The 27,754-nt window shown below is 47.8% G+C and overlaps 1 protein-coding gene across 2 annotated transcripts in view; it reads right to left on the bottom strand.

Moving 5' to 3' along the window:
• The window catches only part of upf1 (UPF1 RNA helicase and ATPase), a 108,272-nt gene that overhangs the window by 65,654 nt on the left and 14,864 nt on the right, over nucleotides 1–27,754 (bottom strand). For both annotated transcript variants that reach the window (XM_072482422.1, XM_072482421.1), the window contains exons 2-3: nucleotides 6,947–7,089; nucleotides 6,151–6,240 (exon numbers count right to left, since the gene is read on the bottom strand). In XM_072482422.1, the coding sequence (XP_072338523.1) occupies nucleotides 6,151–6,240; nucleotides 6,947–7,089 (233 nt within the window). The remainder of the gene's footprint in view (nucleotides 1–6,150; nucleotides 6,241–6,946; nucleotides 7,090–27,754) is intronic.

Below are 27,754 nucleotides of genomic sequence, written 5' to 3' on the forward strand. Positions count from 1 at the left end.
CTCCATAGGAAGAAAGTCAAATTTGGGATGCTGCAGCCGGCGAGATTGTGGGTCACACATCAGGGCAAACACCACTACTTCGAGACGGCGGAGGAGGCATGGGCCTTTATTCAGGAAGAGAAATTGGACTAGACTTGAGAAATTGCCCGGAGAGGGGCAGCGAGGTGGTGGCACAGAAATGTAAAGTGGGGAGAGGGGAGGGCTAATGTATAATAATGTTGGACGGGGAATTTTTCTCCCCCCGATGTGGGGGACATGAAGAAATGTGGGCGCCGGTGGAAAAGGGGACAGGGAAGGGGAATGAGGGAACTGCGCCATTAGGGGCGGGGCTGAGAGGAAGGCGCGGGTATTTTCCCGCGCTATGGAAACTGGCGGGGAAAAGGGCGCAGGAAGGAAGGGAGCCTCACACGCAGGGAGGTCAAAGGATGAACGGGGGAAGCCGAGGTCAGCCAGAGATAGCTGACTTCCGGAAGCAATATGGGGGGAGTAATCAAGCTAGAGGGGGATCTAAGGGTGGGGGGGGGGGGATTAACTGGGTTGCTGCTGCTGAGAGTAAGGGGGAGCTGATACGAGACAAGGTGGTCGGGACGGGAGGGCGTCGTCTGGGGGACAGACGGGTGCGTGAGACCCGGGTGAGGAGATGGTTTAAAAAAGGGGATGGCTAGTCGACGAGGGGGGGGGGGGTAAATGGCCCCCCCAACCCGGCTGATCACGTGGAATGTGAGAGGTTTAAATGGGCCGATTAAGAGGGCAAGGGTGTTTGCGCACTTAGAGACTGAAGGCGAACGTAGTTATGCTCCAGGAGACGCACCTGAAGTTGGCGGATCAGGTTAGACTAAGGAAAGGATGGGTGGGACAGGTATTCCACTCAGGGTTGGACGCGAAAACAGAGGGGTGGCAATACTGGTGGGGAAACGTGTATCGTTCGAGGCTAAGACCATGGTGGTGGATAGTGGGGGCAGGTGTGTGATGGTGAGTGGCAGATTGCAGGGCGAGGCGGTTGTGCTGGTGAACGTATATGCCCCGAACTGGGATGACATGCGATTCATGAAGCGAATGCTGGGACGTATCCCGGACCTGGAGGTGGGAAACTTGTTAATGGGGGGCGGGGGGGGGGGGAACCTTTAACACAGTGCTTGACCCAGGGCTGGACCGGTCCAGATCCAGGACCGGGAGAAGGCCGGCAGCGGCCAAGGTGCTGAAGGGGTTCATGGAGCAAATGGGGGGAGTAGATCTGTGGAGATTCGCCAGACCGATGGGTAAAGAGTTTTCCTTTTTCTCCCACGTCCACAAGGTATATTCCCGGATAGACTTTTTTGTTTTGGGAAGGGCACTGATCCCGAAAGTGGCAGGAACGGAGTACTCGGCCTTAGCCGTTTCAGATCACGCCCCGCATTGGGTGGATCTGGAACTAGGAGAGGAAAGGGACCAGCGCCCACTCTGGCGATTAGACATGGGACTACTGGCGGACGAGGGGGTATGCGGAAGGGTGAGGGGATACCTGGAGGTCAATGACGATGGGGAGGTCCAGGTGGGAGTAGTATGGGAAGCGTTGAAGGCGGTGGTTAGAGGAGAGCTGATTTCCATCAGAGCCCACAAGGGGAAACAAGAGGGTAAAGAAAGAGAGAGATTAGTAGGGGAAATTTTGAGGGTGGATAGGAAGTATGCGGAGGCCCCAGACGAAGGGCTATACAGAGAAAGACGAAGATTACAGGCGAGTTTGACCAGCTGACCACGGGAAAGGCAGAGACACAGTGGAGGAAGGCACAGGGGATACAATATGAATATGGGGAAAAGGCGAGCCAGCTGCTGGTCCAACAACTTCGGAAGAGGGGGGCGGCGAGAGAGATTGGTGGAGTTAGGGACGAAACGGGAAAGATGGAGCAGAGAGCAGGGAAAGTGAACGAGGTGTTCAAGACATTCTATGAGAGGCTGTACAAGTCCCAACCCCCGGAGGGGAAAGAGGGGATGAGACACTTTTTGGACCAGCTTGAGTTCCCGAGGGTGGAGGGGCAGGAGGTGGCAGGTCTGGGGGTGCAGATTGAGGTGGATGAGGTGATCAAAGGAATTGGGAGCATGCAAGCAGGGAAGGCCCCGGGACCAGATGGGTTCCCGGTGGAATTTTATAGGAAATATATGGACCTGTTGGCCCCGCTTTTGGCGAGAACCTTTAATGAGGCTACATTACCCCCGACAATGTCGGAGGCGACGATATCGCTAATCCTGAAACGAGACAAAGACCCGCTGCAGTGCGGGTCATACAGGCCCATCTCCCTCCTAAACATAGACGCCAAACTGCTGGCCAAAGTGATGGCTACAAGGATAGAGGATTGTGTCCCAGGGGTGGTACATGATGACTAGACAGGGTTTGTTAAGGGGAGACAATTGAATGCCAATGTACGAAGGTTGCTCGGGGTGATGATGATGCCCCCACTGGAGGGGGAGGCAGAGATAGTGGTGGCGATAGACGCAGAGAAGACATTCGATAGGGTGGAGTGGGACTATTTGTGGGAGGTGCTGAAGAGATTTGGGTTCGGGGAGGGGTTCATCAGATGGGTTAGACTCTTGTACGCGGCCCCGGTGGCAATCGTCGTTACAAACAGGCAAAGATCGGGATACTTTCGATTACATAGGGGTACAAGACAAGGGTGCCCCCTGTGCCCGTTGGCAATTGAACCATTGGCCATAGCGCTGAGGGACTCTAAGAAGTGGAGGGGGGTGCTTAGAGAGGGGGAGGAACATCGAGTGTCACTATATGCAGACGATTTGCTGCTATATGTGGCGGACCCGCTAGAGGGGATGCCAGAGGTAATGCAGATACTCGGAGTTTGGAGAGTTCTCGGGATACAAATTAAACATGGGAAAGAGCGAACTTTTTGTGATGCACCCCGGGGAACAGGGCAGGGGGATAGATGCTCTGCCGCTGAGGAGAGTAGCAAGGAATTTTCGATACCTGGGGATTGAGGTGGCCAGGAACTGGGGAACCCTACATAAACTTAACCTGACGCGATTGGTAGAGCAGACGGTGGAGGACTTCAAGAGGTGGGATATGGTGCCCCTGTCATTGGCGGGCAGAGTACAGGCGGTTAAAATGGTGGTCCTCCCGAGGTTTCTTTTCGTGTTTCAGTGCCTCCCCATCTTGATTCCAAAGGCCTTCTTTAAAAAAATAGACAGGAGCATTATGAGCTTTGTGTGGGCGGGAAAGACCCCGAGGGTAAAGAGGGGGTTCCTGCAGCGCAGTAGGGACAGAGGGGGATTGGCACTGCCGAGTCTGAGTGACTACTATTGGGCCGCCAATGTGTCGATGGTCTGTAAGTGGATGAGGGAAGAAGAAGGTGCGGCGTGGAAAAGGTTGGAGACGGCGTCCTGTAAGGGAACAAGCCTAAAAGCGCTGGCGACGGCGCCACTACCGTTCTCCCCGAAAAGGTACACCACAAGCCCAGTGGTGGTGGCGACCTTGAAGATCTGGGGGCAGTGGAGACGACATAGGGGAGTGACGAGTGCCTCGGTGTGGTCCCCGATAAGGAATAACCACAGGTTCGTCCCGGGGAAGATAGATGGGGGATTTCAATGTTGGCAGCGAGCAGGAATTAGGAAGCTGAAGGACCTGTTTGTGGACGGGACGTTTGCGAGTTTGGGAGCATTGGAAGAAAAATATAAGTTGCCACCAGGGAATGCTTTCCGATACATGCAAGTGAGGGCATTTACGAGGCAACAGGTGAGGGAATTTCCGCGGCTCCCGACGCAAGGGGTCCAGGATAGTGATTTTGGGGGCATGGGTTGGAGAAGGTAAAGTGTCCGAAATATACAGGGAGATGAGAGACGAGGGGGAGGCGATGGTAGAGGAGCTGAAGGGAAAATGGGAAGAGGAGCCGGGGGAAGAGATTGAGGAGGGGCTGTGGGCAGATGCCCTAAGTAGGGTAAATTCCTCGTCCTCGTGTGCCAGGCTTAGCCTGATTCAATTTAAGGTTCTACAGAGAGCGCATATGACGGGAGCAAGACTGAGCAGGTTTTTTGGGGTGGAGGACAGGTGTGGGAGGTGCTCGGGAAGCTCAGCGAACCACACTCACATGTTCTGGTCGTGTTCGGCACTGCATGAGTTCTGGGAGGGTGTGGCAAGAGTGCTCTCAAAGGTGGTGGGCGTCCGGGTCAAACCAAGCTGGGGATTGGCTATATTTGGGGTTGCAGCAGAGCCGGGAGTGCAGGAGGCGAAAGAGGCCGACGTCGTGGCCTTTGCGTCCCTAGTAGCCCGGCGAAGGATTCTACTTATGTGGAAAGAAGCGAAGCCCCCGGGCGTGGAGGCCTGGATAAACGACATGGCAGGGTTCATAAGACTGGAACGAATAAAATATGCGTTAAGAGGATCGGCTCAGGGGTTCACCAGGCGGTGGCAACCGTTCCTTGACTATCTCGCGGAACGATAATGGAAAAACAGAAAAGACAGCAGCAGTAACCCAGGGGGGAGGGGGGGGGGGGATTATTCTGTGTTCTTGTTTTTTCTTAGTTAGTTGTTGATATTTGCTTTTTGTTTATTTCTTTTTCCATCTGTTGTTAGTTTAATATATTATTTAAATAACGTTTAATGTATATTCTTTATTAAGTTGTAAAAACGGAAAATCTTCAATAAAATATATTAAAAAAAAGGATTCATTGGAGCCTCGCTATAATAAAGGTTTGGTATAGAAGAGTAGTTCAGTGAATTACTCAATGCTCAGCAGCATCTCACAACTGTAACTCTGCAGCTCCAAGATATAAAGAACAGAAAGTTAATTTAATCTCTCATTTCACTGCCTTTGAGAGAAAGTTTCCATTGCAATCAGTGAGTGAAATGAATCCTTTCCTTAATATTTAATTTTCCTTTGCTCACTGCTGCAGTGATCTGGTAGCTCACTCGGCTGAACATTTGCCAAAAGAAAAATCAATAACCTTCCAGCACTTTTAGTAGCATTGCATCATTAACGTATAGTAGTGGAATTTTCATTTCATTCATTCAAGTGCTAGTGATGGCTCAGTTGGTGGTACTCTTGCCTCAGTCACATGGTTGAGCACAATAATCAAGGCTGACATTCCAGTGAGTATTGACCAAATGCCATTTTATTTTAAGATGAGAGTTGAAACCGATGCCCCATCTATCCCTCCGTGCCATGGGATCTTTTACACCTAGCTATCTCGAAGAGGAACAGCAAAGTGATTTCCAGTGCCCTGGCCAAGATTTATCCCTGAACCAAATCACAAAAACAGATTAGCAAGTCATTCTCGCAATGTTGCCTGAGGGAGCATGCTTTGCACAAATTGGCTGCCATGATTCTTGCGTTAAAATCAGTGACTACAGTTCAAGTAGGTCACTGGCTGTGAAGCACTATGGGGAAATTTGGTTAAAGATACTAGATAAATGCAAGTGCTTTTCTCCTGTAACGAAAATGAAATATTAACCAAGATCAACTTTTGATTGTTAAGAAATAGTCAAGTTAAATATGATGCAAGTTAACTTTATTCAGTGTATTAGAATAGAAAAGGCAGGGTCACCAAAAGAAACAAAATCGTTAAAATCTAATAAATTTAAACATAAGGATCGAGTTATATGCATGGCATTGTACAGATTCAAGGTTTACAGTGAGACTACAAGTTGAATCCACTTCTAAACTTTAGATGTTGGTGAACAAACAGACTGTTAATAGCAGTGGGGTGAGGTTACTAGGTCTATGAGAACACCAAATTAATGATCAACTTAATGGGAAGTCCTGTAAATAGCTCATCACGCCTTTCATGACGCCAAGTTATACTATCTCTACTATCAATTCTACTTTTCAATTACTGTTGTGGGCAATCACAGCAGCCAATCTGCCACAAGGCGCAACGGATGGAGTGGCCAATCTGCTTTGTGGTTTTGGTTCACAGCTGTGGTGCCTGGGGAATTCCATGCTCTTCAACAAATAATGACATGGATCTTTTTGAATAGGTAACTTCAGCCTAAAGCTTTATCTCCAACACTGCAGAATTCCCCCTGTACTCTATTGAAATGTCAACCTGAAGCAAGACCTGATCCCACAAACTTCAAACTCAGAGTCAAGAGTGCAACCAAATGAGTTATTCTGATCCCAAAAGTCTCAGATTGAGGCCACAATTTGCTCTTCACAAATCTCAACTCACCTGCCAGAGGTGTTTCCACGGCCATTGCAGAACCATTTCTTGCTGGTATTACAGTAAACAACACAGGCTGGATCATGAATTCCGCAGTAACTGCAAAAGAGAACAGAATGAGTGGAATAAAAGCTTTTGCTACGAGGTCCAGAATTTCACTGGCTTGTATTTGTTTTCAACTAAGGGAAGAAAGCTCTTAGGAAGGCAAATGAATGTTGCTGCCTATTGCAAGGGGAATGGGAGAGAAAAGTAGAGATGTTTTCCTATAGTTGTATAAGGTGTTGGTGAGACCACATCTCGAGTACTGTGTACCGTTTGGGTCTCAATTTTAAGGAAGGATATAAATGCATTGGAAGTTCAGAAGTTCATTTGATTGATAGCTAGGATGGGGGATTATTTTAGAAGGAAAGATTGGCTAGGTTGAGCCTGTAGTCACTGAAGTTTAATGAGAGATGACCTTACTGAAACAAAGGATCCTGGGGTACTGAAACAGGGTGGATGTTCCCCCTTGCAGGAGAGAAAAATAGGAAACACAGTTTAAAAATAAGGGGTCTCCCATTTCACTGAATGTACCCACTCTATGTCAACCTGTTAACAGGAAACACACACTGTGTGGAGTGAAGCCACCACATCATGTCACATGGAGGGCATTTTACTAGAAGCCCAAGCTGTTTACTTTCACCTCATAATTGCTGATGATGACACACTATACTGTGATGCTCATTAAATTGAACAGATTAATACTGCGAGACACGGCTCTCGTGTTTCTTCCTACTTCACATTTTGCAAAGTCAGATTGTGGTACCTGCAGGCATGCAAAGGAAGGTCCTTGGTGTAATACGTATCCTCTTCATCTTCCTCAAAGTTCAGTTCCGGTAACAACTGACTTGCTTTGGCAACAGCATCATCAACTGCTCCATTCTGGAGAACTCCGTCTGGTCCATTCACCTGTGTGAAGATGAAGGATCGTTGTCAGCACACACAGCAAAGGGTGAATGAAGCAATTACCTTCCCTTCATGGGCTTCTGTTCTCAAATGATACAAAGCTCTCTCTATACGAGAAAGGGATTTGCTCAACCTTTTCTGTACAAGTACAGAGCCCTGCTTGTAGTCCCCTCCCTAAATAACAGTATCACACTGCCATGGTACAATAGTGAACCAATCATTTTGTGTAATGTGGGCTAATTTTCACTATTCGATCATCTTGTGGTGTTAGATGAAGTCAGTAGGTGGGAAGTGTTTCAGGCCTGTACAGAACATAACTAATTCAAGCACAGCACTGGTCACTATTTACATTCTGTTAAATGCATCTGAAAATGGTAGCAGCTAGGGATTGTCCTCCAAAATTAGAACATGTTTACAGTATTCAATCTACTCCAGTCCGTCTAATTGTCTCTTTTTCATCACATTAAGTAAAATCATCAGAGTCCAGAGAGTATGTTAAATAGCCATTAGGGAACAGTCTAGGGATTTCTAAGTCAGTACTTGGAAAGATCATCGCTATTTCATCAGAACCCGACGACACAATCCTATTCTGCCCAAGTTCATTTAACATCAGATCACAGGTCCTCTCGAACTATATACAAAACAGAGCACAACCAGATCCAGGCAAATTAAAAATGCTCCATAAGCTTTCAAAATATCAAGCACATAATTTCATAGAATTTCAGAAGGCAGAATGTTTCCTTATAATGCAAGTGTCATTAAGGTTCAGTTAATTCAAATGTAAAAAAATCAAAAGAAATTAATATGGGCGACAAAATCAAACATCCTAAAAGCTCAAAAGTGGGAGGGATTCCAGGGCGGCACTGTGGTGCAGTGGTTAGCACTGCTGCCTCATGGCACCAAGGACCCGGGTTCAATCTCAGCCCCGGGTCACTGTCCGTGTGGAGTCTGTACATTCTCCCCGTGTCTGTGTGGGTCTCGCCCCTACAACCCAAAGATGTTCAGTGTAAGTGGATTAGCCATGCTAAATTGCCCCTAATTGGAAAAAAAAAATAGGGTATTCTAAATTTATTTTTAAGTGTGTGAGATTCCTGAGACTAATATATACCGCAGGGCAAGAGTTATAGCTGGGGAAAGGCAATTATGATGCAATAAGGCAAGACTTAGGATGCATAGGATGGGGAGGGGAACTGCAGGGGGTGGGCACAATTGAAATGTGGAGCTGGTTCAAGGAGCAGCTACTGCGTGTCCTTGATAAGTATGTCCCTGTCAGGCAGGGTGGAAGTGGTCGATCGAGGGAACCATGGTCTACTAAAGTAGTTGAATCACTTGTTAAGAGGAAGGAGGCTTATGTAAAGATGAGACGTGAAGGTTCAGTTAAGGCGCTCGAGAGTTACAAGTTAGTTAGGAAGGACCTAAAGAGAGAGCTAAGAAGAGCCAGGAGGGGACATGAGAAGTCTTTGGCAGGTAGGATCAAGGATAACCCTAAAGCTTTCTATAGGTATGTCAGGAATAAAAGAATGACTAGGGTAAGAGTGGGGCCAGTCAAGGACAGTAGTGGGAAGTTGTGCGTGGAGTCCAAGGAGATAGGAGAGGTGCTAAATGAATATTTTCAGTCAGTATTCACACAGGAAAAAGACAATGTTGTCGAGAAGAATACTGAGATACAGGCTACTACACTAGAAGGGCTTGAGGTTCTTAAGGACGAGGCGTTAGCAATTCTGGAAAGTGTGAAAATAGATACGTCCCCTGGGCCGGATGGGATTTATCCTAGGATTCTATGGGAAGCTAGGGAGGAGATTGCTGAGCCTTTGGCTTTGATCTTTATGTCATCATTGTCTACAGGAATAGTGCCAGAAGACTGGAGGATAGTTAATGTTGTCCCCTTGTTCAAGAAGGGGAGTAGAGACAACCCCGTAACTATAGACCAGTGAGCTTGTTGTGGGCAAAGTCTTGGAAAGGTTGATAAGAGATAGGATGTACAATCATGTGGAAAGGAATAATTTAATTAGATATAGTCAACACGGTTTTGTGAAGGGTAGGTCGTGCCTCACAAACTTTATTGAGTTGTTTGAGAAGGTGACCAAACAGGTGGATGAGGGTAAAGCAGTTGATGTGGTGTATATGGATTTCAGTAAAGCGTTTTGATAAGGTTCCCCACGGTGGGCTATTGCAGAAAATACAGAGGCATGGAATTCAGGGTGGTTTAGCAGTTTGGATCAGAAATTGGCCAGCTGGAAGAAGGCAAAGGGTGGTGGTTGATGGGAAATGTTCAGCCTGGAGTCCAGTTACTAGTGGTGTACCACAAGGATCTGTTTTGGGGCCACTGCTGTTTGTCATTTTTATAAATGACCTGGAGGAGGGCGTAGAAGGATGGGTGAGTAAATTTGCAGATGACACTAAAGTCGGTGGAGTTGTGGACAGTGCGGAAGGATGTAATACGTCACAGAGGGACATAGATAAGCTGCAGAGCTGGGCTGAGATGTGGCAAATGGATTTTAATGCAGAAAAATGTGAGGTAATTCATTTTGGAAGGAATAACAGGAAGACAGAGTACTGGGCTAATGGTAAGATTCTTGGCAGTGTGGATGAGCAGAGTGACCTTGGTGTCCATGTACATAGATCCCTGAAAGTTGCCACCCTCTGTCGGTGAGTTGAGGGTGGTGAGGGCCTGCAACCCGGCAAGACTATATGAACCCATAACTGGAAAGTGAGATTATGTTGAATAACTCTTTGGCAGCCAGATATGATTGGCCTAATGATCTTTAAATTTTTGTTTCTACATGATACATGATGGGTAGCACAGTTGGTTCCCAGCTCCAGGGTCCCAGGTTGGATTCCTGGTTTGGGTCTGTAGCCACCTAAAATGGCTGATTCCCGATTAATTTGGCCAAAACCCGATATAAAATGGCTAACCGAAAAGGCTGATGGGAAAAGCAGCCAACAGGGCACAAACGGACAGCTGCAGACAGAATAGCGTATTCAGCTCTGGGGAAGTCGGCCCAGATCGATACCTGTGACCATTAGCAGCACATCAACCCAGACATCTGCAGTTTAATCGGCTATCCCCGGGAACAATTGCAACATATTAGCAATTGAATGCCGGGCCAGACCTCTCGGCGCCAGCAGTGGCCGAGACAAAGACAGGTGAACGACCACCCCCCGATCAAGGAATCGCCCCATTATTGGAACATATCGAACCCAGTGATTGGGAACAAGTCCAATCACTTAGGACTCAGGGTCAAGGTCCGCCCCGAGAGTCGGGAAGCCCCTGGGCCCTATAAAAATAGGGGCCAAGTTCAGATCGACCATTCTCTCCCTTCTTCTCCTGCTCGCAACCTTCGCAAGAACCACCGACCAGCAACCTTAAGTTTGACTCCAGCGATCGCTACACTATAGAGATTTATCGCCATCGACCCGTATCAGCCTTTTGAATCCCGCAGGCCAGACCCAATTCGATAAACCATTTGTTTCCCTGACCTGGTGAGCCATTCCCAAAAGTTAAATATTGGCCAGCAGTGGTAGGTAGTGATATAGAAAGTAGGATTATTGTGTAAGTATTTATTGCTGCACATAATAAATGACCGTTGATTCAATCTTACTAAGCGGTGTGCTGTCTTATTAATCATAACTCGAGCTTGAACCACGTGGCGGTATCAGAAAGATACCTGGCGACTCGTGAGCAAAGGTGACATAATTAGAGCTAATAAAACTAAGGCTAATAAGAGCAACAAATTGGCGACTCTGGTGGGACCCAATATAGAAGTGGAAAACCACTCCGGGAGAACCCCATAAATTTGAATAGAATCCAATTGGAATCAAAAACAAAAAAAACCCAAGCGGTTCTGGTTAATAATTCACAATTCGGAAGTGTGTGTATGCATGCGTAACTAACAGGGTTATAAGGTAAAACCGATAAGATTTTGTTGCGTCAAAACTGTCGGAAGTCGGTATTTTCGGAAATTAGCGCAAGCCGTACCCGCATCTACGACACCACCTTAGCCCCCTGTTCCAAATTCGAACAAAGCAAGCAGATAAGAGAGATGGCCATGCAGGCAATGCAACGCCTCATGAATCCCGAAGAATTTGCGGTCGCAGCGATCAGCAGCATTAAAGTGGGACAGTGTCCCATTTGGGAAGTGGAAATTCGGAAATTTCTACAGGGCAAAGGATGGCCCGTGTGGAATGATTTCTGCAATAATGACGACTCGGGTCCCGGAAGTATAGGGCATACTTGGTGGGAGAACATGAGTGAAATCCATAAGAAGAGCTTAGCAAAAGCGCGCAAGCCGATGGCAATTGTGTCCTGTCTGGCACAATTGCGAGGCACAGGGGAGGTCGTCAGGACGCTCCGGAAAGAAATAGAAGGCATACATCGTATGAGTAAAATCGATGTATGCGAGGTTGAGAAAGAGAACCTGAAATTAAAAAGGAAGTTAGCGGCAAAGGATGAAGAGGTGGCTGACGCCAAACGGGGTCACCAGTCTTGTCTGGCGCATTTGAGTAGTTTCCAGTCCCAGTATGAGAAGGCTTATCAGGACACACAGCGTGCAGTCCTGGTAAAGAAAGAGACAGAGAAGCAGGTGGAGACGCTACAGAAGCAATGTAGTGATCTCAAGGCAGCCTTGATAGCGCTCCACGCTGCAACCACGGAACAAAGGCAGAGTACCATAGACCATGCGAAGTGCCGAAAGCAAATTGCAGACCTGCAATCACTGCTTTCTGTCCAAAAAGGATTCCAAGAAACCTTTGGGGAAAGTTTAGAACAGGAAGACAGCCCTGATTGGGAAGAATTGCAGGAGACAGCGCAGAGATTTGTTCAGGGAACATGTGCGCAGGGAAAGCCCCAAAGGAGGAAAGCACCCCCACCCCCCACACAGCAGGTAGTTCAGGCTCCCATGAACCCTGTAACAACCCACCGCACAGCCACAGCAGACGAGGCGGAATTCCTATATTCCACCCCCCTCACAGTGACCCAATTACGGGACGCATGTGCGAAAATCACACCGTTCCTCCCCGCTTCAGACCCACACCATTTCTTTGCCACCGTCAAACACCAGGCGACCTTGTACGGCCTGGATGAGAAAGAGCAGATAAAGCTCATGGTCCTAAGCCTAGACCCATCGGTAGTGGCAGCCCTTCCCGACCCACAGAACGTAGGAGGAAGCACCCTTGCAGAAATGCATACCGCGATCCTGGATGCGATCGGGTATAACCGGGGTGACCCCGTAGATGGCCTAAATAAGTGCAGACAGAAGAAGTCTGAACACCCCACAGCGTTCGCAGGACGCTTGTGGATTCACTTTGAAGCCGTTTTCGGAAACATAGACCGTGCCCATTTGTCCGCAGACAATATGGCCAAATGGACCCGCACCCTTATCTCCCATGCCACGGAAGCAGGACAGAATGCCTGTAGTAATTATGACCCCTCGGAGGAGGCTCATAATGAGAAGTGGGTGGTAAAATGATTGTCCCGCGTTTGGGAACAGTCTGCTCACAATAAACCCGCCGCTAAAACCCCTGAGGAAAAACAAGCCGCCGCAGACATGCAGGCAGAAAGAACCACTCTCCACAACCCCGCCTGGGTAAACGAGGGAAGAGCAGCCCCCAGCAAAACCGCAAGAATGCTACAACTGCGGACAGTTGGGACATTTTGCCAAAGAATGCAATGCCCCTAAAAAACCACAGAGAGCCCGACAGGCACTCTCACTATGAAAAAGGCAGAACCCATACATAGCGTTAGCGCCCGGTCAGATCAGACAGACTTGACCGGAACGGACTGACTGGCTCCCCCAGTTGGGTCTGCGATACCCTTTAGGATAGGTCAGGACAACCCGTAGTCGCAGCGAAAATTCGGGGACAGCCGATCGAGCTTCTCTGGGACACGGGAGGGTCCCGTACCACATTAAATTCCTCCACCCTTGGTAAGGACACGTGGCCCACTACAGCCACTATCACCCTCAGCGGCTTCACAGGCCACTCACAACAGGGACACATCACAGTCCCTGTGCCCATCCAAATCGGAACCATTAACACAAAACACCCCGTAGTCTTAGTCGGCCTGCCCCAAACAGCAGAACACATTTTGGGAATCGACTTCATGAATTCACACCACCTCTCTTTCGATCCAGTCAACCAGTGTCTGAAAGATGGCAAAATCCGCTAGAGCCCCTGCAACGCTCAACATTGGGGACTATATGAACAAAATTAGCGCAGTAGGCTGGTTTTGGTTCAACCCCACCACACTCAGCACGGACCGACAGGTTAGGGCAGTCCTACAAAAAAACAGGGCAGCATTCGCGACCCACAAGCACGACTGTGGACGGATGACTGGCTCCGTACAAATAACAGGACCGGACCCTAGACCCCAAAAGCAGTACGGATTCCCCCTAGAAGCAGAGGGAGAAATCCTAAAGGTTATAGAAAGCTTATTAGAGCAGGGCGTCCTAAGATTGGTAGCCTCAACTAATAATGCCCCGATTTGGCCAGTAAGGAAGCCCGACGGATCATGGCGCTTGACGATTGATTATCGGGAACTCAATAAAGTCATCCCCGCAGCAGCCCCCACCGTCGCAACAAGTCCCGAGACCATGCTCAAACAGGGACTCCATGCCAGATATTTCACGGTTTTGGACGTCAGTAATGGATTCTGGTCCATTCCATTGGCAAAGGCGTGCCAGTATAAATTTGCCTTCACTTTCAGAACACAGCAGTACACGTGGACATGCCTGCCGCAAGGCTTCCACAACTCCCCCTCCATTTTCCACCGACAGCTGGCAAATGGACTAGCGAAGTTTTCTCGCCCCGAATGTCTGGTACAGTATGTAGATGATCTACTACTGCAGACAGACACAAAGGAAGAGCACATTGAGCTTCTGTCCGAACTCCTGGAATTACTACATTCCATTGGATGTAAAGTCAACCCCAAAAAGGCCCAGATATTGGAAGAGAAAGTGGTATATTTGGGTACTATTATCACACACGGCAAACGCGAGATCGAGCACAAAAGAATTGACTCGATCGCTAAATTGCCCCTTCCCCAACACGTTTCAGCCCTCCGGTCGTTTTTAGGACTGGTTGGCTACTGCTGAAACCACATTGACGGTTTCGCCAGCAAGGCAGCGCCCCTCTCAGACCTCCTAAAGAAGGGAGCCCCCTGGGAGTGGCTTCCGCAGCATACGGATGCTGTGGAATCATTAAAACAGGCACTCATAGCCGCCCCCACACTACAAGTTCCAGACCCGCTTTCCCCTTACGCAATAGAGGTAGCGACCACAGACAGCACCCTTTCAGCCGTGCTCCTGCAGGAACGGCACGACCAGCTAAGACCCGTGGCTTATGCCTCCCGAAATTTAGATGCTGTGGAGTAGGGATTTTCAGCCTGTGAGAGGCGCCTGCTCGCAGTTTTCTGGGCAGTCCAGTACTTTTCATACATTACCGGACTGAACCCCATCACCATTTTGACCAAGCACACCCCCACCCAACTTTTACTAGACGGACGACTTAAAGACGGTACCGTCAGCCAAATCCGCGCTGCTAGGTGGACCCTTCTCTTACAAGGACGGGACATCACAGTGAAACGGACCAAGACTCACACATACTTAGCGGACAATTTACAGTACCCCGGAACCCCCCATGAGTGTGAAATCATCTCGCCCCACCATAATACAGGCCCCTTTATAGCGAAAGCACCCCCCAGAAAACTAGCCACTCCATCTCAGAGCCCCCCTCACCCTGACACGTGTGATCCCATTAGGATCTACGTGGATGGATCTTCCACAGTCCTGGATGGGCAACGCATAACAGGTTGTGGGATTTATGTGGAGGACGCGCAGGGACACGCCCTCGAGGAAATCGCATTAAAATTATCTGGACACTTAGGCGCGCAGGCAGCAGAGCTTGCGGCCATCGCCTACATTGTAGAGCACCCAGATTCCTTCCCCAGCCCAGCATACATATATTCAGACAGCCTATACGTCTGCAACAGCCTCACCGAATTTCTGCCCCTCTGGGAAACAAGAGGATTTGTTTCCGCGGATGGGAAACCCCTCCCCTCAGCCCCATTACTCCGCCATATTTTGCTAAAAGCCAATGACAGGACTTTTGGCATTATAAAAGTCCGCAGCCACCATCGTTCCTCCCACCCTGGAAATGTAAAAGCCGACGCACTGGCTAAGGCAGGATCCAGACATGGGTACTTTTGGAAGCCCCCTGAAAGCGCTCCAGTGAGTGCGCCAGTGAGTGCAGTTCAGGTCACGCAGACTAGGATCGAAGATCTAGTAGAGGCCCAGAAGCAGGATGGCGCTCTCACTGAGATCGTGAAAGGGAAGTTTCCAGCCTCATACGAGAGGTACATAAATACGATAACCACACATGACGGTGTGGTGTTAAAAGACACCCTTTATGTAGTTCCTAAGCAGGACAGGAACCAATTAATCTGTTTATTCCATGATGGTCATGGACACCAGGGAATCGATCCCACCATAGCCCACCTCAAACAGCTTTGCTGGTGGCCAAGTCTCAAGGAAGATGTATCCCATTACATTGAGAATTGCCTCATCTGCGCACAGAACAACCCAGATAGATATGCCAAAAAGGCACAACTCAGCCACACCCGACCCGTTAACGGCCCCTGGACTAACCTCCAGATCGATTTTATAGGTCCATTGCCCCCTTGCAGGAATGGCTATAAATACGTTCTGGTGGTCAGAGACACTTTTACAAAGTGGGTGGAAGCATTTCAAGCCCGCACCAACACCGCGCAAACCACAGCCAAAATCTTAACCCACCACATCTTTACAAGATGGGACTCCCCCGCAGTATTGAATCGGACCAAAGTTCTCATTTTACGGGACGGGTCATGCAGAACGTCCTCATGATATTTGGCATAACCCAAAAATTTCACATTGCGTACCACCCACAGTCGAGTGGTATAGTGGAGCGCATGAATCGGACGCGAAAAACCACCCTCCGAAAAATGGTCCAGCAAAACAACACCACTTGGGATTCTGTCCTCCCCTTTGCGCTGATGTTTTTGCGTAACACTGTTTCCACCTCCACAGGTTACACCCCACACACCCTCATGACCGGACGCCCCATGAAAGGGACAGAGTACTTGTTAGGTTTAGACCTGACCAGCCCTGAAGTTACGGCCCTCAGCCACGAGCAAGCCGTTGAGCAATTAGTTGCGAATGTAAAAACGGCTCAGTTAGCAGCCGCTGTTAAGCTGGGCACCAAAAGAAAACAGAGCAAGGCCTGTTTTGATAAGGCAGTACATGCAACGGAGTATGACATAGGACAACAAGTGATGTTGTCGGTGTATCACCCCAGCACATTTCTGTCTCCAAAATACTCAGGTCCGTACTCCATTACGGATAAAGTAAGCCCATCGGTATATAAAATCAAATACCCAAGTGGTAAGACTGCGTGGTTTCACATAAACCAGTTAAAGGCTTATGGAGCCCAGTCAAACCACGCCCACCACGTCATGCTTGACGCAGCAGACCACACCCCCCCCACAGCCAACGTAACCAGACCAACCCCCACCACGTCCAGCCCAGACACCAACTCCAGCCCCAAAATCTATACTCCGCCCCGGAACGCCCACAGGCTGCAGCAGCAGAGACAGCGACTGTGACTCTGACGATAGCCACAGCACGCCTCCCTACTATCCCCATACAACCGGACCCACACCCAGCGACTCCGATTTCGACTCGTGATCCCTTCATGATCACTTTCCTAAACAAACCACACCACCGAACCACACGGATGACCCCGACTTTGTCCCCACACAACTCGACGAAACTCATTGGCACCGCAACAACTCCTACAGACTCGTCTGAAACGACGAAAGCAACCCCAACTCACACCACGCAGCCCTCTCAACATTAATTCACTCCAGAGTTTGGCACCCAGGAGAAGGGGACGACCTGGAGTCGGACCCCCAATCCGCCAACCCCTTTGCGACCCTGTTCGCAACAGAGAACTGAGGTGTCCACATGATGATTTAATGAAGACACTTGGGAAAAGTGTTGTCCTTCCTGATGGAACCTGCAGGATGTTGCATGTTGTTCATCCGACAGGAGAATGTTTCTCACTGTCACACACCCATTCACCTGAAACTTTTGAGCTCTTTCCCCCAGACACCCAGACGTTTGTTCAGCGGTACCAACTTGTCCACAGATACCTGGTCAACAGACCAGACGTTCGTTCAATGGAACTAAGTTGTCCACAGATACCTGGTCAACAAACCAGACGCTTGTTCAGCAGAACTAGCTTATCTGCAGATACCTGGTCAGCAGACCACACGCCCATTCAGAGAAACTAGCTTCTCATCAGATGCCCGTTCTGATTTGAGGGTAGAATCAATCACAGCAGCAACCTCACCATGATGACTACATTTTTGCCCGTTCTTGTCGGTTGCTCAGGCAGTGGAGAAACGGCGTGAGACCCGCCCTGCCTGGGGACCCCCCCGTTGGTCAAACACGCTCGGGTAGGGGAGATACGGCATTGGTAGCCGTCCTACCCGGGGACTCCATCCAACTCTTGCCCGTCGCGGCCCATACGCACCTCATTTGACATTTCCATTTCAAAAAGTTTATTTTTTTTGGCGACCTTTAGGTTGCTGCCATATGCTATTTACATCCTGGAACATTGGGATGGTAAATCAGTACTGGTCCCTCACTGGGAAGTGTGCCGTGTCCTAAAGTTTGTTTTGAAAAAAAAATGAGGGAGTCACACATAGTGACCAATTATAAGGGTATAATTGGCCCCAGAAAGGACAGACACACTAACATACCGGATATTATACCAAGGTAGTTACAGATACTATGCTTGCTTTACAGAACTCCAGAACCGGAGAAAACAGAGAACACAAAGAAAGAGGACAGCCATGAGGACTTCGTTCATCGTGCTCAAAATCTTCTTTATGGACCTTTGGTTGCGTGGGAATGCGGACCCCATTACTCCAAACCCCCCTGCCGTTAATGTTTCACTGCCTCGCAGTACCCAAAGCCCAGTCACCAGCAACACTGCATCTTCCTGGTGTGACAGGTTCATAACCTGGTACTCCATGTCTTACGTAATCGAAGCACTATTAGCGTTGACGATACTCTGCTGTGCAGTGCAGACTATGCGCCTCCGCAAATGGAGAAGGAGAGCGTACCGCGCTCGAACCCCGGTATATCGGATCCGATCCCCTATATTCGGGTATGACCAGACCCCCGACCCCCGCGACCTATAATACAATAATAAAGAACATGCACTTGCGTTTTTCTGTAAATAGAAAAATGTACAAAACCCCCATTAAAAAAAAAAAAATGAACGATCCTGAGCTTGACTGCCAAGCCAGGAAAGAGTATATTGAATGTTATGATTGTTGTTGTATGTTTTAGGAAGATAGAATAATGCAATGTTTGGTGAGTATAGTGTATTTAGATAAAATTAGAGGTTCCAAGTTTTTATTTTGTAGATGCATGCCCCTGCCTGGCCTAGCGCCCTTAGAATTGTTTAGGTAAAATTGTTGTGCATAGCTAGGGTCAGAGTACTGGACATGTAGGTGTCCCCCTCAGGTCAGGGAACGGAAAGGACAAAATTTAGGCGATCCTTCACGCTTCGCGTTAGGATCACAAGTAGGGAATGTAGCCACCTAAAATGGCTGATTCCCGATTAATTTGGCCAAAACCCGATATAAAATGGCTAACCGAAAAGGCTGATGGGAAAAGCAGCCAACAGGGCACAAACGGACAGCTGCAAACAGAATAGCGTATTCGGCTCTGGGGAAGTCGGCCCAGATCGATACCTGCGACCATTAGCAGCACATCAACCCAGACATCTGCAGTTTAATCGGCTATCCCCGGGAACAATTGCAACATGTTAGCAATTGAATGCCGGGCCAGACCTCCCGGCGCCAGCAGTGGCCGAGACAAAGACAGGTGAACAACCACCCCCCGATCAAGGAATCGCCCCATTATTGGAGCATATCGAACCCAGTGATTGGGAACAAGTCCAATCACTTGGGCCCTATAAAAATAGGGGCCAAGTTCAGATCGACCCTTCTCTCCCTTCTTCTCCTGCTCGCAACCTTCCCAAGAACCATCGACCGTAAGTTTGACTCCAGCGATCGCTACCCTATAGAGACTCCTAGCCATCGACCCGTATCAGCCTTTTGAATCCCGCAGGCCAGACCCAATTCGATAAGCCATTCGTTTCCCTGACCTGGTGGGCCATTCCCAAAAGTTAAGTATTGGCCAGTAGTGGTAGGTAGTGATATAGAAAGTAGGATTATTGTGTAAGTATTTATTGCTGTACAATAAATGACCGTTGATTTTAATCTTACTAAGCGGTGTGCTGTCTTATTAATCATAACTCGAGCTTGAACCACGTGGCGGTATCAGAAAGATACCTGGCGACTCGTGAGCAAAGGTGACATAATTAGAGCTAATAAAACTAAGACTAATAAGAGCAACAGGTCACTGTCTGTGCGGAGCCTGCACATTCTCCCCGTGTCTGCGTGTGTTTCCTCCGGGTGCACCTGTTTCCTCCGGGTGCTCCTGTTTCCTCCCACAGTCCAAAGAGGTGCAGGTTAGGTGGATTGGCCATGCTAAATTGCCCTTCGTGTCCAAAAAGGTTGTGTGGGGTTACGGTGGAAGTTTGGGCTTGGGTAGGGTGCTCTTTCCAAGTGCCGGTGCAGACTCGATGGGCCGAATGGCCTCCTTCTGCACTGTAAATTCTATTATTTCTGGTGCTGTCAAAATCCTATAACTTTACTCTGGTCGCTTTTTCCTTGCTGGAACTGCAAATCTCATTTTAAGGTCGAAACTAGGTGGTTCCCTAAAGAATACCACAATCTACCAAAGTCAGTCCTGTAAAATAAGTTTCACTGGTACTTTCACATAGAAGCAGAAAGAAAAAGCTGTCTGTCAGAATACAGGACAGAAACTTTACCAACAAGTTCTCTGATAGAATTGGATACGGTTTTGAATTCTAGTTTAGAGATTTTGCACGGAGAGGTGCAAAGTAAATAGTTTCAACAGCAGCTAATCATTCTAAGCTCTTTGCCCAGATAAATCCTCACCATGTTGATTAGTGAGAAGAGGTTCAAGTATCAGCACCAATTCAGCCCTTTGCTGATGTGAAGCTCTGTACAATGTAGCTTTTAGCAATGTTCTGCAATTACCTTCACGTCAATTTCAGTCTTTCATACTTCAGACCCACTCAAGTAACGTATTTTCAAGGTCAAGTAACCCAGGTTTCTCCGGTCTTCAGATTAACTCCAATCCTGGTTGAGGAATAGAGGACGAGGGACACAGTCTCAGGATACAGTGTAGACCTTTTAGGACTGAGATGAGGGGGAAAAAACTCTTCACTGAAAGGGTAGTGACCCTGTGGATTTCGCTACGACAAGGCGACCAAGTCACAATATATTCAAGAAAGAGATTGTTTTTAGATTTTAATGGCACCAAGGGGTATGGGAATAAAGTGGGAATATGACATTGAGTTAGAGTTCCCATCTCATTCCTGTGACTCCCCTTTATCCCCCGGACTAGCTACAGCCTCAAAAAAGTCTAATAACTTGGTCAGTAAGGATTTCTCTTTTGTAAAGCGTTGGGCCTCTTTTCTCAGAGGAGTGAACTAATATAGGTCTGCAAAATTATAAAATATTTTGACAAGAGTGGACACACGGAAAGGTTCCCAGTTATGGGAAAGAGCATAACTATAAAGACCATCAGAATAGGGTAGTCACCCAGAAATCCAATCGGGAATTCAGAAGAAACTTGGGAGTGGCGAGAACGTGGTGCTGTTAAAACAAGCATAGATACATTTTAATGGAAGCTTGACAAGCGCATAATGGGGAAGGGAATAGAGGGTTAGGTTGATAGTTTTAGAGGAAAGGCTGAAGGAAACTCCACTGCATCATAAATGCCAACATGGATTGGTTGGGCCAAATGACCTGTTCGTGCTGTAACAATTCTGATTCTATCACCTGTGTTATGCACGTGTATATTGTGTGTTATTGTATTACACTAGGGCATATGACTCCTTCCTCCCTAGAGATTAAAACACTGATCCCAGCAGGGACTAACTGTCTAGAAATTAGAGCAGCCAGGTGTTTAATGTGTAGAAGTATAAATTCATGAAATTAAAAGAGGCAATACAAAAAAAAGAAGTCTACAGGGAATGAAACAGGACAGAGTTTTGGGTTTTAGCAGGAAGCACTGTGAACTGTAATGATAGAAAACAGTGATGGAGAAAAAGGCAAATGGGACCATGGAATGGAGCACAAGTCTGAGAAAGTGCTAATTAGTTTGTATGCTAGCTTGAATAGTATGTTCAGATCTGGGGTCTGTACACAAGGGAATATCTCGGCCTCAATTGGACTGCAAAGCATGGCAATTATCAGTAATGGTGAATGCCTGAACCATTGTATCCCGCCCTGTACTTGCTAAATTGTTCCTGGCCCCCATGCCACCTGATGTATTGAACGTTTCCTTGCACACTGCCTCTTTAAAACCTGCCATCTTCATCCCTTCCTTCAAGAAAAAAAGGTCTTGCCCCTGTGTCCTTACAAACTGCTGCCACAAAATGCTGGAAGCACTCGCCAATCAACCTGATTTTATGGGACAGGCATCAATGTTTCAGGTTTGGGCCATTCACCGGATGCTTTCTCTGAAAAGCATGTCTATATCTGAAACGTTAGCTGTCTGCTATTTCACAGAAGTTGGCTGATCCAAGTGTTTCCAACATGTCACAGGATCCTTGTTCCAGTCACCTTGCCCACCCCCCCCTACCCCACATCCTTTTCTAAAATGTTTCATTCCATCCAGTCTAGGAAGCGTGCTGCTGAGAGGGGATTCCAGAAGAAGGCAAACATGTCATTCCCAGTCTCATTTATGAACCCATAGCAGGATGCAGCAGCATCTGCTCAATAGGGTTTGGAACAGAAGCTCTACTCGACTAGGTTTGAGCAGATTTTTACTCACACTGTGCAGTTTTAATTCTTTACCATTCAGCAACATTACACTGCATCCAAAAGAAATATCTCCACAAGACGGATGTAGCAGAGATCAAAGCAAATTAGAGGTGTGGCCTTAAGTAGGGTGATCTTTCCAAGGGCCGGCGCAGACTCAATGGGCTGAATGGCCTACTTCTGCACTGTAAATTCTATGATAAGTTACTGGAAATATATCAAATGTGTCAGCACCTCAAAGCCAGGAAACATTGGTTAACATTTCAGGTGAACATCCATTGTTGGAACACAGAAGGTAATTGAAATCCTACATTTTGGGAAATGCTGCAGACTGATACATGAGACACTGCTTCTGCTAAACACAGTGCTCTGCAGATTTAACTTAATCTCTGGGGGTGTTGTGGCATCAGATTGTTGGAGAAATACACTCAACAATGTTTGCAATACTGGAAGAAGCAGTGGAATCACAGTGGATCACCTCTGTCAGGTTGGGCATGTGGTCTGAAAGTTGGCACATCAGTATTCCAGATTAGCCAATAGCCAACAATAACCTGAAGGAATTTCACATCCTTTGAGAGATGTGTTATTTACTTTCAAAATTGATCCTAAAGTGAGTTGGCAGTCTTTCAGTCCAGAGTCTCAGCTCAACTGCATGAAGTATTAAATGCACGTCACAATTTTGAACAATACTTCCTCCTGATCTCCAAGGTAGCTGAGAAATTGATATCTTGAAGCAGCACCACAGGAGAGATATAAATGGGGACGGCTCTTTTATTTGGTCCTCAATTGTACATACACCCAACATCAGACTAAAGTTTTGTTGCCCCAATTGCAACAACTCTTTGCTTAAATGATTCATGGAGTTTATCTTGACCTTTAAATTAAATTTCAAGGTTTATGATCTCAATTGAGACCATTAACTGTCATTGAAAAAAAAAATTGATATCCCTGTTATTTACTGAAAGAATTATGCCACATGATTCCATTGTTGAAAACAAAACAATTTCGAAAAGGTGGTTCATGGGCAATTGAGGATGGACGATAAATGCTGGCCTAGCCAGTAGTGCGGATATAGAACATAGAACAATACAGCGCAGTACAGGCCCTTCGGCCCACGATGTTGCACCGAAACAAAAGCCATCTAACCTACACTATACTATTATCATCCATATGTTTATCCAATAAACTTTTAAATGCCCTCAATGTTGGCGAGTTCACTACTGTAGCAGGTAGGGCATTCCACGGCCTCACTACTCTTTGCGTAAAGACACTACTCTTTACGTAAAGAAATATCCCATGAATGAATTAGAAAATGCTATACAAGAGTCAAAGAAACACTCAATACTATCTTGGGCAACTACCGAGGCTCCAGAACCAAAATCAATACAAGTTAAACATGAATTAAGAGACAAATTGTGATTAATTGCAAACTAATAATTGAGCATTAAATGCGCCATGCAGCTAAGATCTTCAAAAAATGGCCTGGCAGTCCACCCAGCGTGTGTCATCAGAGAATTACAGGTCAGCTAGCCTAATGTCTGTAGCAGGGAAAATGCTAGATTTTATAATAAAGGGTGCGATAAAACACTTAGATATTATTAACAGGATTAGATAAACGTCAACATGGATTTATGAAAAGGAAATCATGTTTGACAAACCTACTGGGCTTTTTGAGGGTGTAATTAGTAGAAACCAATGGATGTGGTGTATTTGGCTTTTCAGAAAGCTTTTGAGAAAGTCGCATGTAAGCAGTTAGTGTGCAAAATTAAAGCACATGGGATATGGGATAATATATTGGCATGGATTGAGAATTGGTCAGCAGACACAGGAAACAGTTGGAATAAATGGGTCTTTTTTGGAGTGGCAGGCGGTGGGTGAGCACAGTGGTTAGCAGTGTTAATGTAAGCCTACTTGTGACAATATCAAGATTATTAGTGGAAAATTCAACGCATACTGACAAAGTTCAAATGTAGCAATAAAGGAAGAAAGATTAGTTGGTGGTGTAGCCATCTCAGATGGCCACCTGCAAAGGACCATAGGAATTACGGCCAACCCAGGACTCAAGACAAACTCACAGCTTATGTGTGTATTTACAACCCAGATAGCTAGATGTGATCGAAACCCCCGCTCATTTGCATGCTAATGGCCCATTTCCCCAGAACAAAAGAACTGTACTCAGGTAACCGATACAGATACAGACTAATCGGCGCCACTCCCTTTACTCAGTGAGCCCAAACAGCCAAGGTCAATGACCGCTAAGGACACGCCCAGCCATCAAGGCACCCACCCCTTTATTGGCTAAAATCGAAGGCAGTGATCGATGCCTGTCGAATTATTGGGTCCAAGTTAAGGAATGCCCCAAAGAGCGTGAAATCCCAGAGGGATAAGAAGAGACACAGCCATGTGCTCGGTCTCTCTTGGATCCGGCCTCTGCCAACCCAATTGCAGCATAACAACCAGACAGGCAAGTTCAAGACCAACGATTGCTACCAGACGGATGAGCCCAGCAGAAACAGAGCCACTTCTTCCACCCAGCCATGCATTTTCCAGACAAAGGCCATGTCCATCTGCATAGAGCCGGTTGCCCTGAAGTTAAGTATAGGTTATTGTAGTTGTTAAGTGTAGTTTAACTTGTAGTGTTTTGTGTTGCATGTCGAAGTAATCCATGTGTGTAAATAAACCACCTTTGAACTTGAACTGACTAACTGGTTGTGTGGTCCTTTGATCGATATCCGGTAAAGCCTTGTGGTGGTATAATTTGATACCTGGCGACTCTAAAGAGCATCATTATTAATTGGCAACATTATTGGCGACATCTGAATTAGAAGTGATTTTGTCACTCCGAGAGAACCCACAAACTTTGAAATCCAATTGCGTGAAAGAGAAAGAACCACAAGTGCAAGCCCGTATCGACCAAATCACCAAATCGGAAGTGTGTACTAACCTGCATGCGTACTAACAGGGATACAAGGTAAACTCGTTAGATTGTGTCAAAACTATAGAGGGAATTGTGAACCGGAAAATAGCTTAGGCCTTACCCGCAGTTCAAATCGCCGCCTTATCCCCCCTGTCCCAAATTAACGATAGGAAACCGAGATTAACGATAGGAAAAAAGATATTAGAACCAATGGCCACAAAAGCGATGGAACGTTAAATGAACCCACAGGAACCCGAGGTCGCAGCGGCCAAAGAGCAGAGCAGTGCCCCATATGGGAAGAAGAGTTGAGGAAGTATTTAAAGGGGAAAGGATGGCCCCTTTGGTCCGATCTTTGTTCAAATGAAGAGTTACGTCCAGGAAGCATAGGACAAACTTGGTGGGACAACCTAACCGAGGTGCATAAGAAAAATGCAGCGAAAGTGTGAAAGCCGATGGCAATAGTGTCCTGTTTGGCACAGTTGCGAGGCACAGAGGAGATTGTGAGGACGCTCCGCAGGCAGCTAGTTGAGAAAGAAGAGAAGAATGAGGGAAACAATAGCGAAAGCGAAAAGATTATTGAGCAACTCTGGGATCAGTTGGCAGCTAAAGATAAAGAGATGGCTGATGTCAAACGGGCCCACCAATCTTGTTTAGTTCACCTTAGCAGCTTTCAGACCCAGTACGATAAAGCCTACCAAGATACACAGCGCAGAGTCTTGGTACGAGAAGAGACGGAACAGCAGGTAGCACAGTTAACGAGTCAATGCACGGATTTAAAGGCAGTTTTACGAGCACTCAATAGCTCCACTACAGAACAAAGACAGAGCACAGTAGACCATGCGAAATGTATCAACAAATAGAGAAGTTGCAGTCACTGCTTTCAGTGCAAAATGGATTTAGGTATACTTGTGGGACAAAATTTAGATGAAGGAGGTGCCCCCAATTGGCAAGAACTAAATGAAACCGCCCAGAGATATGTGGAGAACACAGAAAATCACACTAGAGCCCCCCATGCCCCGAAAAGGAAAGCACCTACACCACCGGCTGCACAGGCAGCACCTCCCCCCCCCCCCCCCCCCCCCCATGAATCCTGTAAATTTTCTCTCTTCCCCTCGTTTGGGGGGGGGGGGGGGGGGGGGGGGGGGGGGGGAAGTATGAGGATCTGTGGGCGCCTGTGGGTAGGAAAGCGGGGCTGAGTGGGAAACGCGGGCCTCGTTCCCGCGCTATGGTAATTATGGCGGGAACAGGGACGCAGGAAGGTGGGGGCCTCGCACAGCAAGAGGCCGAGGGCAAACGGGGAAGCCGAGGTCAGCCAGAGTTTGCTGACTTCTGGGAGCAACATGGGGGGTGTAATTACGCTAGAGTGGGATCTAGCGGAGGGGAGCTAACTGGGTTGCTGCTGCTAAGGGGAAGGGGGAGCTGTTATGGGGCGGGGTGGTCGAGACGGGAGGGCACCGTCGGTGGGATATACGGGCACGTGGGAACCAGGGGAGGAGCTGGGGTAAAAAAAGAGGATGGCTAGTCGACAAGGGGGGGGGTAAAAGAGCCCCCCAACCCGGTTGATCACGTGGAACGTGAGAGGGCTGAATGGGCCGATTAAAAGGGCGTGGGTACTCGCACACCTAAAGAAATTAAAGGCAGATGTGGTTATGTTGCAGGAGACGCACCTGAAATTGACAGATCAGGTCAGACTATGTAAAGGATGGGTGGGACAGGCGTTTCATTCGGGTTTGGATGCGAAGAATAGGGGGGTGGCTATTTTAGTGGGGAAACGGGTACTGTTTGAGGCAAAGACCATAGTGGCGGATAGTGGGGGTAGATACGTGATGGTGAGTGGCAGACTGCAAGGGGAGGCGGTGGTTCTGGTGAACGTGTACGCCCCGAACTGGGATGATGCAAACTTCATGAGGCGTATGTTGGGGCGTATCCCAGACCTGGAGGCGGGAAAGTTGGTAATGGGGGGAAATTTCAATACAGTGCTTGATCCAGGGCTGGACCGGTCGAGGTCCAGGACCGGGAGGAGGCCAGCAGCGGCCACGGTGCTTAAGGACTTCATGGAGCAGATGGGAGGAGTAGACCCTTGGAGATTTATCAGACCTAGGAGTAAGGAGTTCTCATTCTTCTCCCATGTTCACAAGGTATATTCACGGATAGACTTTTTTGTCCTGGGAAGGGCACTGATTCCTAAGGTGACAGGGACGGAGTACACGGCCATAGCCATCTCGGACCACGCTCCACACTGGGTAGATCTGGAGGTAGGAGAGGAAAAGGAACAGCACCCACTCTGGAGAATGGATATGGGCCTGTTGGCGGATGAGGGGATATGTCTAAGGGTGAGGGGGTGTATCGAAAGGTACTTGGAGCTTAATGACAATGGAGAGGTTCAGGTGGGAGTGGTCTGGGAGGCGTTGAAGGCGGTGGTCAGAGGGGAACTGATATCCATAAGGGCACACAAAGGGAAGCAAGAGAGTAAAGAAAGGGAGCGATTGCGGAGAGAACTTCTGAGGGTGGACAGGCAATATGCAGAGGCACCGGAGGAGGGACTGTACAGGGAAAGACAAAGGTTACATGTGGAATTTGACCTGCTGACCACGGGTAAGGCAGAGGCACAGTGGAGGAGGGCACAGGGAGTGCAGTATGAATATGGAGAGAAGGCGAGTCGGTTACTGGCCCAACAATTGAGGAAGAGGGGAGCGGCGAGGGAGATAGGTGGGGTGAGGGATGAGGAGGGAGAGATGGAACGGGGAGCAGAGAGAGTGAATGGGGTGTTTAAGACATTCTAG

Source organism: Scyliorhinus torazame, chromosome 18, assembly GCF_047496885.1.
Source record: "Scyliorhinus torazame isolate Kashiwa2021f chromosome 18, sScyTor2.1, whole genome shotgun sequence".
NCBI classification, from domain to species: Eukaryota; Metazoa; Chordata; class Chondrichthyes; order Carcharhiniformes; family Scyliorhinidae; genus Scyliorhinus; species Scyliorhinus torazame.